The 12,199-nt window shown below is 41.7% G+C and overlaps 1 protein-coding gene across 6 annotated transcripts in view; it reads right to left on the reverse strand.

Annotated features, from left to right (window-relative positions):
* The window catches only part of SMARCA2 (SWI/SNF related, matrix associated, actin dependent regulator of chromatin, subfamily a, member 2), a 126,568-nt gene that overhangs the window by 64,698 nt on the left and 49,671 nt on the right, over positions 1 to 12,199 (reverse strand). For all 6 annotated transcript variants that reach the window (XM_052778984.1, XM_052778983.1, XM_052778985.1 and 3 more), the window contains 5 exons: positions 5,534 to 5,587; positions 3,918 to 4,048; positions 3,652 to 3,712; positions 2,024 to 2,124; positions 1,576 to 1,723 (listed from right to left, as the gene is read on the reverse strand). In XM_052778984.1, coding sequence (XP_052634944.1) covers positions 1,576 to 1,723; positions 2,024 to 2,124; positions 3,652 to 3,712; positions 3,918 to 4,048; positions 5,534 to 5,587 — 495 coding nt within the window. The remainder of the gene's footprint in view (positions 1 to 1,575; positions 1,724 to 2,023; positions 2,125 to 3,651; positions 3,713 to 3,917; positions 4,049 to 5,533; positions 5,588 to 12,199) is intronic.

The following is a 12,199-nucleotide window of genomic DNA, read 5'->3' on the forward strand; positions in this document are numbered from 1 at the left end:
TTGTGGCACACAGGGAAATTGCATTGCAAAACACAGATCTGCATAATGTAAGAATATTTCTATGTTCCGTAAGTAATTACAGTTCAGGAAGCAAAGGCATTTATCACAATCTTAATTTCCCATCCATGAGCACTTTAAGCCAATACGGCCATCAAATTAGTATTGTTATACACTATTCACTTAGTACATCAGGAAAACCTTCCCAGGCAATGAATCAGGATTATGCAGTAAAGAAGGCTGCTCACTGCATCTCTTGGCTCCCTGCTTCATTGGGTGCTCAAGCTGGACAACATATTGGCAATGAGGCAGCAAAAATAAAGAGGGCATGACAGCTGGGAAAAAGTGGCGTATTTCTCTGTATGGTTGGATTCTATCTTGTCTTGGTCACAGTATTCCTCAATGGTGCCAGAAAACTTATTTAACCTATTGTGTTCAGTCCCTGAATGACACATTCCTCTTTTCGTTGAGGGCTCACAGTGAGACACGTAGAAGTGCTGAGGATTCACACCAGAATTCAAATTCAGATGGAGTTTTGCTATGAACAAGTAGGATCATGGGATTGTTCAGTCTGGACCAGACCTCAGGCAGTCTCTAGGCCAATTCCCTGCCCAAAGCAGGTCCAGTCTTGGGACCAGGTTGCTCAAGGCTTTCTATGGTCAGCAATTTAAAACCTCCTAGGTAAAACCTCTCTGAGTCCCTGCTCCACAGCTGCACCGTCCTCTTCTGTACACCCAGCCTGAATACTCTTGTTTCAGCTTTTGTTTATTGTCTCATTTTCCCACCATGTCCCACAGTGAGGAGCCCAATATAAAAATACTAAAATGCTTTGAAAAGAGAAATCAGCTTAACGCGTGAATTTCAAATTGTTTAAATAAGCTACAGTAATAGATGGCAGTGCTCAGGAGCATAGGAAGCAGGGTCTGTAATCATAATGCTTTGCACACTTAGGAAGCAGTCTTCCTCCTAGTTATCTGCAGGCAGAAATAGATACACATCTTTATGACATCTTGGTGAGTATTATTCTTTCATTTATGTGGAAGCAGAAATAATGTTCTGACTGCAGTAAATATGCATGTTCTTGGGGTTTCCTAGAAAGCTGTACAACAGCAGAAGTGTTGAAAACATGTACCAAGGACATTTTCAATCATACATGAATCTAGCTTGTGTCAGAATAGAGAAGTTCCTAGTTACTAAATCCACTGAATGTCTGTAAACTAAACTTTTAAATATTGGAAGAAGAAAAATATTGTTAACCCACAACAAATGAAAACAATAAGCAGAACTGAAATTCCAGGTCAATGAGAAGGATAGCAAAACCAAAATATTACTGGTCTGCAATGAAAAAAATAGTTACTGTCTATGCAGAAAGTTGGTATTATTATTCAAGCAGTATGTATGAAATGTTATCTGTTATAGGTTAACTGTCATGGCTTGGCCCATGTAATTCCCAAATTCTAACCTACTAAAGATCTTGTATTTCTTAATAAAATTTCAGTTTGCCACTTGAAATACCACATTGAAATGTCGAGCATAATTCCAAGTTGTAAGTATTTTAATGTTTTAATCATTTCTCACCTGATAATGTTTTAGTGTGCCATTAATAAGAAGAGAAGACTGCTTTTCCACCCTTTCTGTAATCGCATGAGCAACAGTATAGTAGGACTGAGACCCTCTAGCACTATATTGCATGCTATATTCATCATCCACGTCTTGTTTGGCTGTCCTGGAAAGCAGAAAAAGAACTAAAGTGAATTCCCACAAACAGGTTTTTTTGACCACAGGTCGCATATGTATGTCTAAAGAAACAGTGCAAATCCCCAACTGTGGCGAGTACACCGAAGGGTGCAAGCTAGTTTATAAACAGTACATAGTTAATACCAAATGATCATGTTCCTTCTCCTGCAGATGTTCACGCCAGAGAAGCTACCACAACTCACTGCAATCTAGAGCAAGATACTCTTGGGAAACATCACTGTAAGAAATCACAATTCCTAACAAAGAACAGCACCTAAAGAAGACTTACTCAATGATTTGCTTTGCATCTTTCTCAGAAACTTCTTCACTGTTAGGATCCAGGAGTATCTTCTCATCTGCTTCTAACCTGCTTGATTCTTCCTCATCATCCTACAGAATACAGAAAAAGAACAGAGGTGCTGGGAAGTGCAACATCCTCCTACGTCATACTTTCAACTGGCATTCACATATTGGTAGCTTTCATTAGTCAATGCTTTATGACAGAAACCTGAATCACAAAGTTCAACTTACACATATTCTGCAACAGAATTGCGCTGCAGCATAACAAGAAGGTAATTTTTGACATACATTAACCAACAGTAAGTCATGATACTTTGAAATAAAAAGTATTCTCCCCTTTAATGATCTTACTTTTAAAATCCTTAGTCTGTCTACTGTGTTCATGGAGAGGATTCCAATACCATGTATATGTTTATATCATATTCCAGACATATGGTAAGTTAATAAAGCTTAAAAACCTGCTGTTTTAGGCTTCTAGTTTCTTAACTTGTTAAAATCAGACCACATTTTCACTCTTTTTAAAATAACTTAATTTGTCTTCTGGCTACATTGCAACAGATAACCAACTACTTAAAATCTCCCTAATGAAGCCGAACAAAACGCTGCTCCGAGTTCTGCAAGTGTATTCTCCTACAAATCATTTCCCCAGCTCTAAACAACATTGCTGCTAAAGAGTCTGTGCTAAAAATGTGGGCACATCTCTTTTAACATTCCTCCCAGAATCTGACAGGTATCAGGCCCTCCCCTCCTATCTTAATACTGACAGATTTGTAGAATTACATTAGCAGTAATTAGTCCTACACAGGCACATACCTTAACATCATACAGTCCAGTCAATTTCAGTGGTAATTTGGTCTACCATTGTAAAGACTGCTAGCCTTAGGTGATCTGAGTTCTATACCTAGTTCTGCTGCTAGCCTGTTGATTGAACATGGTCCTTCTCTACTCCTCTGTTTTCCTCTCCTTTAGAAAGTACTTGTCTGAAAAATGTTATGCAAGTATCAGTACTGATTATTCACAGTATCTAATATTATGACCCTGCAGGGTTGGGATCTTCATGTGTGTTAATTTTAAGATTCTTTTTAGAATTTTTGTAATAATAGTATTTAAATCACCATTACAGTACTGAATCAAATAAGGCTACCCTGAACAGTCTGAACCTAAATCCCTGATGTAATCCCTAACATTTTAGTAAACATAATATATAAAAAATAACTGTGTTATTCAGAACTGCCAATAAAACCTCCAATGCATAAACATTAAAGATGTTAACTTCATTCAGCACAAAGCCACAATACAGCCTTTTCTGACATATATTTTAAAATATGAACTTGCTTATATTCTCTGGTTCATGATTATTAATAGTCAGAATAAAATATTTACTTTTCCTAGCTCCGATTACCAGTTAGACATTTTCAGCATATATAAAGGGCAACTGCTATGAACTGAAAAGAATTACAAACCAGCTACTTTTCCTGTTTGTATTATTCTTAAAACACCTATACACCCAGTATTGCTTCCTTTCCTTCCTTATGAAAAAGAGGAAAATACCACATGGAATAAGTACTTGTTTTTTACTGTATTACTTGTCAAAGTATTTTTTTTGAAGACACATACCTCCTCCTCATATTCAGAGCCACTTTCATCTTCACTGTCTGACCTGGGAGCAACTTCATAGCTGTACAAAGACAACAGAAAGATTATCAATTACAGATAACAAGAGGAGGGATTAGGTTCAGTACATCTCCTACTCAGCCTACACATAATAAATGGAGTAGAATAGAATAGAATAGATAAAAAGGAAAAAAGAATAACTAAGAAAAGCCCATGAAAAATATCAATGCAAATAGCAAAAGCAGCCCACTTGTATGCTAACTACTTACCCGGGGTTCATTTCCAGCCAAGCATCCAGCTGACTTGCTTTTGGTGCTTCTGGTCCAAGAAGAACTTTGCCAGTTTCAGTGTGAGTCACTTTGACTGGAAGGTCACTCATCTGACTGCTCTCATCTATGGGCTAAAAATTCAAATGAAATTTTGTACCATAAGGCAACTGAATTTCGTGCTTGTCATACATAATAAAAGAAATAGCAGCACCTTCAAAATTCCAGATCTGAACAAGCAGTGAAGTTTTGTTATTAGAAGCCACACCTTCCCACATGGCTATCAAGTGAACACTAAGACACAGTATTTCTATGTGCAAGATATTCTGTGTGACATCCACAAATATATAACAGTATTCCAAATAAATTAACAAAAGTAGCATGGAAAAGAATACACTGTTGGCTTCTGTGAAATAGGACACAAGGTATGTATGCTTATAGGCATTTAATCCTGTTATTTACAGCAATGGACATCCATAACAAAAAATCATACATTGACCTTATGACCTTTTCTCTTATACAGAGAAACAAAGACGCAACAATTCAGTTAACTTTTTAAGTAAAGAAGGCCTATTTTAAAGATTCACTGTCCTGACTTCTTCAGTTAAGGTGATAAAAAACCTGCAATAAAAAAACCTTTTACTTATCCTGGTGCTCTAACAAAACCAGAATACCATAATTACTTTTTCTGTTATTTCTTTGCCCTGTTTAATCACAGACTTTCTAAGTTTAGAAACCTTTTGCGTTCTACTACTGCTTCTACTGAAGAATCTTTTCCTTTTATATATATATACATATATATGTAAACAAGAAAAAATAATTCTGAACAGTTACAAATACAGCAACTGACAGAGTATAAAACTTACCCCATTTCCATAAATATTGAAGTTACAGGAATGTTACCTGCATTTTCCTTGTGCAATTGTAACTATATTAAAGGATTTTACTATAACTCTTTAACTGCATCAGCAAAAATATCACTTGCAAATATAAAAAAGATGAAAAATAAAACAATAAATACAATTCAGAAGTCTTAGCCTAAAAATACAATGAACAGAAAAATGGCATTACCAGAATGGCTCTTAATGAGGCAGCATATGCTCTGCTACTGAATGAAAAATACTATTCAAAGAATGACACAGAAAAATTACTCATTTCCATTTGATTATGAGGAAGAAAGAACTTTCAGATGTCTTAAGCCATCACAATACTATCACCTGTCCTGTGTCTGAAAGGTAATTACATACAATGTCAACAGTGGATTTTATAAAAAGGAGAAGCTAGAATATATTGTGTTTACAACCTCATTTTAGAAAGTAAATTATGTCTACACATGGACTGTAAGAAAACCATTTACTTTTAAGCATATAACAAAGCTGAGCGGGATTGTTCAGCATACTCAGTGATAAGATGCAATAAATTTTTCTTTTAGTCTACAACTTTCTGAAGAGAAACAGGCTAGCATAAATGTTAATCTAGGTAATTTTTATTCCTGGTTATAAACAACAGCTCTTCTTAGAACACTTGTGGTCATGAATTTTTTAAAGGTATAGCAATGGCACACAGAACAATCACTGGAAAGTTTTAAAAAAAAAAAATCCACCTTGTAAAATCCATACCTCTCCATCAGGACCAAGAACAGATGCCATTCCTTCTGCACTTTCTTCAGCCTTCTACAAGAAATGAAGAAGTGAAAAATATCACAGTCAGATTACAAGTATAGACAGAATGCTTTATATGATGTCAGCATTTTGGACCATGAATACATTTCACTCTATTTCTGAATAACCTGGGATACACGTAATTTAAAGTGTGGGTGGATATAGGCATAGATAGGCACAGAGTTACTACCACACACACAAACCATTTACTAGTATGAATAGGGTTCCTACAACACCTCTAGTGACTGTAATAAATCTGCATCTAAGAAGTGGTTGGCCTACTGAATTTCTGGTACAGACCTAGAGCTCAGTTGCTTACAGACTGTGCTAATACAAATTAAATACTAATTAAGTTTCATGTGATTTACTACTAATTTCCTCTAAAGTACTTTAGTTTCAAGTTTCAGAGGTGTCACCAGGCATCATAGATTGTGTATTTGTGCAGGCACTTTTATTTTGGGTATGTACATGTCTTGATTTCAGCTGGGATAGAGTTAATTGTCTTCCTAGTAGCTGGTACAGTGATATGTTTTGAGTTCAGTATGAGAAGAATGTTGATAACACTGATGTTTTCAGTTGTTGCTCAGTAGTGTTTAGACTAAAGTCAAGGATTTTTCAGCTTCTCATGCCCAGCCAGCAAGAAAGACGGAGGGACACAAGAAGTTGGGAGGGCACACAACCAGGGCAGCTGACCCAATCTGGCCAAAGGGGTATTCCATACCATGTGACATCACATCTAGTATATAAACTGGGGGGAGTGGGGGCGGAGGGAATCGCCGCTCAGGGACTAACTGGGTGTCGATCAGCAGGTGGTAAGCAATTGCACTGCGCATCATTTGTACATTCCAATCTTTCTATTATTACTGTTGTCATTTTATTAGTGTTATCATTATCATTATTAGGTTCTTCTTTTCTGTTCTATTAAACTGTTCTTATCTCAACCCATGAGTTTTACTTCTTTTCCCGATTTTCTCCCCAGTCCCACTGGGTGGGGGGGGGAGTGAGTGAGTGGCTGCGTGGTGCTTAGTTGCTGGCTGGGGTTAAACCACGACAGTCCTTTTTTGGCGCCCAATGTGGAGCACAAAGGGTTCAGAGAACACAAACCTGACCAGAGCTTGTTAAAACAAATCTGTTACAAGTATTCATTATATTGGTCTAATAGTTGCTGGTCACTATGTTGTTTTATGTGTTCTTAGAGTTGTGGCTCTCGTTTTTAAAGTTCTGTTATGTATCACCTCGCTTGCTGTATGTAGTCCCTGTTCTGCTGCTTATCATCCGTGGGAGGTGGATTAAGGTTTTCGCTTTGATGTATTGTGTAACATTGGTTTATGGTATGATAAAGTTATCGGTTGTGGGATTAATCCAGTACTTGCACTCAGCATTGTCACCTCTATACTTCGGGAGCCATCTCTGGGAAACTGTTACTAATTACACCATTTACCTTTCCTCCTCGGAGAGCCAGTCTATGGGTTTGGGTCCCTTTCTTCCCCTTTCCCTTCTCCTTCAGTCCAGTTACAATGGCATTTGGGAACTTTGAAAAATTTGAATAACCTTGGGATGTTGAGACCAGCATGGTCCTAGCCCTACTGCTATGAACTAGCAGGCTCCTGACTGTGGTTCAGCTCTTGTTTAAGGTTAAACAACTATTAGGAAGATCACCCAGAGATCTGCCCCGAGGCTGGATAATTATGAGTGGCAGGGTGTGTGGGGTAGTATGAGCAAGTACCTAGAATAGTGGACACCTCCAATGTTTTGGAAATTCACCGCTGAACAAGTGCAGAATCCAGAAGAACTAGTAAAATATTTGGAAAAGGTATGCTGTTGCCCTGGCAACTCCAGAGAGATACAAATTACTGCAATGTGCTGGGGCCTGGCCTATGCCTATCGAGCCCTGTTCAACACTACTCAGTACCCTCAAGGGGAAGAGAAGGTCTCTGGATCTAACAACAAGACGACAGGCACTGCGGCTACCCAAACCTCAGCGATGGGCACTGCAGTCCCACCAGCCCCGGAGACAAGCACTGCAGCTACACAAACCTCAGCAACGGGCACTGTGGTTCCTCCAGCCCCAGCGATGAGCACTGCAGCTACCCAAACCTTGGCAACGGGCACTGCAGTTCCTCCATCCCCAGCGATGAGCACTGCAGCTACCCAAACCTTGGCGACAGGCACTGCGGTTCCTCCAGCCCCAGCGATGAGCACTGCGGCTACCCAAACCTCAGCAAGCGGTACTGCAACTGAACCAGTGGACCAACCCACACCACTATCAGTTGCCCTTGCACAGAAGAAGAAATACACAATAAAATCAGTTCATTTAGCAAAGGATGAAGATGAACCAGGGTCATTACAGGAACAGGAGGAAGAGGCAGAACTAGAAGTAACCACCCGATCCGAAGCCTTGAGTGAGCTGCGGGATATGTGAAAAGATTTCGGCTGCCATATAGGTAAGCATATTATCACCTTGCTCCTCTGATGCTCAGACGATGGGGCTAATAGCTTGGAATTAGAAGGTAGGGAAGCCAAGCAGTTGGGATTGCTTGCCAGGGAAAGTGGCATTGACAAGGCAATTGGAAAAGGGACACAAGCCATCAGCCTCTGGAGGGGACTCCTGTCAAGCATGAAGGAAAGGTACCCCTTTAAAGAAGATGTTATATGTCAGTCAAGCAAGTGGACCACCATGGAGAGAGGTATCCAATATCTGAGAGAATTAGTCGTGCTAGAGACAATTCATTATGACCCAGACAACCCACAATTACCCAAAGATCCAGATGAATTCCCATGCACACGACCCATGTGGCAGAAGTTTGTATGGAGCGCACCATCGTCCTATGCCAACTCGCTGGCGATAATGACCTGGAAAGACGAAGAGGCGCTGACAGTGGATGAAGTGGCTCGCCAACTCCAGCAATACGAAGAAAATGTCTCCTCCTCCCTACAAGCCTGCATTTCAGCTGTGGAGAAGCTGTCCCAGGATGTCCAGCAAATCGAAGAGGGTATGTCCTACTCCCCACTTGTAAGGACCAATGTCTCAGCTATTAGGAGTAAGCGTTCTTCTGCCCAAGAGACAGAATATAGGAGGTACACACCACGAGATGCCCTGTGGTTTTACCTATGTGATCACGGAGAGGACATGAGAAAATGGGATGGAAAACCTACCTCGGTGCTAAATGCACAGGTACATGAGTTGCGAGGAAAAACCACCACAAAAGGGGATTCCACCAGGAAAAATGCTCCTCCAGTTTCCAGAGTAGAAGAGCTGATCTTATTTCTGATCCTCTTGAAGGGATTTCTGAGCCAATTTTACGAGAAGTGAGTACTGGATACTCTGACCAGAATTAGAAGGGCCCTGCCTCCAGCCAGGTGGAGGAAAGGGATAACCGGGTCTATTGGACTGTGGGGATTTGATGGCCTGGCACGTTAGACCCACAGGAGTATAAGGTTTTAGTAGACACCAGCGCACAGTGTACTCTAATACCATCAAGTTATAAAGGGGAAGAACCCATCTGTATTTCTGGTGTGACAGGGGGATCCCAAGAGTTAACTGTATTGGAAGTTGAAGTAAGTCTAACTGGGAATGAATGGCAGAAACACCCCAATGTGACTGGTCCAGAGTCTTTGTGTATCCTTGGCATAGACTATCTCAGGAGAGGGTATTTTAAGGACCCAAAGGGGTATCAATGGGCTTTCGGTATAGCTGCCTTGGAGATGGAGAAAATTGAACAGCTGTCTACCCTGCCTGGTCTCTCTCAAGACCCTTCGATTGTGGGGTTGCTGAGGGTTGAAGAACAACGAGTGCCAATTGCTACCACAACGGTGTACCAGCGGCAATATCGCACCAACCGAGACTCTCTGATTCCCATCCATAAGTTGATTCATCAACTGGAGAGCCAAGGAATGATCAGCAAAACTCGCTCACCTTTTAACAGTCCCATATGGCCAGTGCAAAAGTCTAACGGGGAGTGGAGACTAACAGTTGACTATCGTGGCCTGAATGAAGTTACACCACTGCTCAGTGCTGCCGTTCCAGATATGCTAGAACTTCAATACGAACTAGAGTCAAAAGCAGCCAAGTGGTATGCCACAACTGACATTGCTAACGCATTTTTCTCAATCCCTTTGGCAGCAGAGTGCTGTCCACAATTTCCTTTTACTTGGAGGGGCGTCCAGTACACTTGGAATCGATTGCCCCAGGGGTGGAAACACAGCCCCACCATTTGCCATGGACTAATCCAGACTGCACTGGAAAAAGGTGAAGCTCTGGAACACCTGCAATAATCGATGACATCATCATATGGGGTAACACGGCAGAAGAAGTCTTTGAGAAGGAGAAGAAAATAATCAAAATCCTTCTGAAAGCCAGTTTTGCCATAAAAGAAAGTAAGGTCAAGGGACCTGCACAGGAGATCCAGTTCTTAGGAATAAAATGGCAAGATGGGCGTTGTCTGATTCCCATGGATGTGACCAACAAAATAGCAGCTATGTCTCCACCGACTAATAAAAAGGAAACACAGGCCTTCTTAGGTGTCGTGGGTTTTTGGAGAACTCATATTCCAAATTACAGTCTGATTGTAAGCCCTCTCTATCAAGTGACCCGGAAGAAGAATGATTTTAAATGGGGTCCTGAGCAACAACAAGCCTTTGAACAAATAACGGGAGACTGTTCATGCAGTAGCCCTTGGACCAGTCCAAGCAGGACAAGATGTTAAAAATGTGCTCTATACTGCAGCTGGGGAGAATGGCCCGACCTGGAGCCTCTGGCAGAAAGCACCTGGGGAGACCCAAGGCCGACCCCTGGGGTTTTGGAGTCGAGGATATCAAGGATCCGAGGCCCGCTATACTCCAACTGAAAAAGAGATATTGGCAGCATACGAAGGAGTTTGAGCTGCCTCAGAATTGATTGGTACTGAAGCACAGCTCCTCTTAGCACCCCGACTGCCAGTGCTGGGCTGGATGTTCAAAGGGAGGGTGTCCTGTACACATCATGCAACTGATGCCACATGGAGTAAGTGGGTCACTCTGATCACGCAATGGGCTCACATAGGAAACCCCAGTCGCCCAGGAATTTTAGAATTGATCACAGACTGGCCAGAAGGCAAAGATTTTGGAATGTTGCCAGCGGAGGTGACACGTGCTGAAGAAGCCCCACCGTACAATAAACTGCCAGAAAATGAGAGGCAATATTCCCTGTTCACTGATGGATCCTGTTGCATTGTGGGAAAGCATCGGAGGTGGAAGGCTGCTGTATGGAGTCCTATATTACAAGTCACAGAAACTGCTGAAGGAGAAAGTGAATCGAGTCAGTTTGCAGAGGTGAAAGCCATCCAGCTAGTGTTAGACATTGCTGAAAGAGAGAAGTGGCCAGTGCTCTATCTCTATACTGACTCATGGGTGGTGGCAAATGCCCTGTATGGTTGGTTACAGCAATGGAAGCAGAGCAACTGGCAGCGCAGAGGTAAACCCATTTGGGCTGCTGCACTGTGGCAAGATATTGCATCCCGGCTAGAGAATCTGGTTGTAAAAGTACGTCATGTAGATGCTTGTGTACCCAAGGGTCAGGCCACTGAAGAACATCAAAATAATCGGCAGGTGGATCAGGCTGCCAAGATTGAAGTGTCTCAGGTGGACCTGGACTGGCAACATAAGCGTGAGCTATTTATGGCTCAGTGGGCCCATGACACCTCAGGCCATCAGGGAAGAGATGCAACATATAGATGGGCTCGTGATCGAGGGGTGGACTTGACCATGGACACTATCGCACAGGTTATTCATGAATGTGAAACGTGCTGCAATTAAGCAAGCCAAGTGGCTAAAGCCCCTGTGGTATGGAGGGCGATGGCTGAAATACAAATATGGGGAAGCCTGGCAGATTGACTATATTACATTCCCACAAACTCGCCAAGGCAAGCGCTATGTGCTTACAATGGTGGAAGCAACCACCGGGTGGCTGGAAACATATCCCGTGCCCCATGCCACCGCCCAGAACACTATCCTGGGCCTTGAAAAGCAGGTCTTGAGGCAACATGGCACCCCAGAAAGAACTGAGTCAGGCAACGGGACTCATTTCCAAAACAACCTCATAGACACCTGGGCCAAAGAGCATGGCATTGAGTGGGTGTATCGTATCCCCTATCATGCACCAGCCTCCGGGAAGATCGAACGGCACAATGGACTGTTAAAGACTACATTGAGAGCAATGTAGGGTGCAAGCTTCAAACATAGGGATACACATTTAGCAAAAGCCACTGCGTTAGTCAACATGACAGGACCTGCCAATCGGAGTGGCCCTGCCCAGTGAGAACTTTTACATACTGTAGAAGGGGATAAAGTCCCTGTAGAGCACATAAAAAATATGTTAGGGAAGACAGTCTGGGTTACTCCTGCCTCAGGCAAAGCTAAACCCATTCATGGGATTGCTTTTGCTCAAGGACCTGGGTGCACTTGGTGGGTGATGCGAAAAGATGGGGAAGTCCGATGTGTGCCTCAAGGGGATTTGATTTTAGGTGAGAATAGCCAGAATTAAACTGTATGATATTAGTTGCTATATAACCCTACTAATGTATATTATCATTACTATAATTGTTATATGCTACATCCATAGTACTACAGTAAAAATCGCTTAGATCA

The sequence above is a fragment of the Harpia harpyja genome, chromosome Z (genome assembly GCF_026419915.1).
Source record: "Harpia harpyja isolate bHarHar1 chromosome Z, bHarHar1 primary haplotype, whole genome shotgun sequence".
Classification (NCBI taxonomy): Eukaryota; Metazoa; Chordata; class Aves; order Accipitriformes; family Accipitridae; genus Harpia; species Harpia harpyja.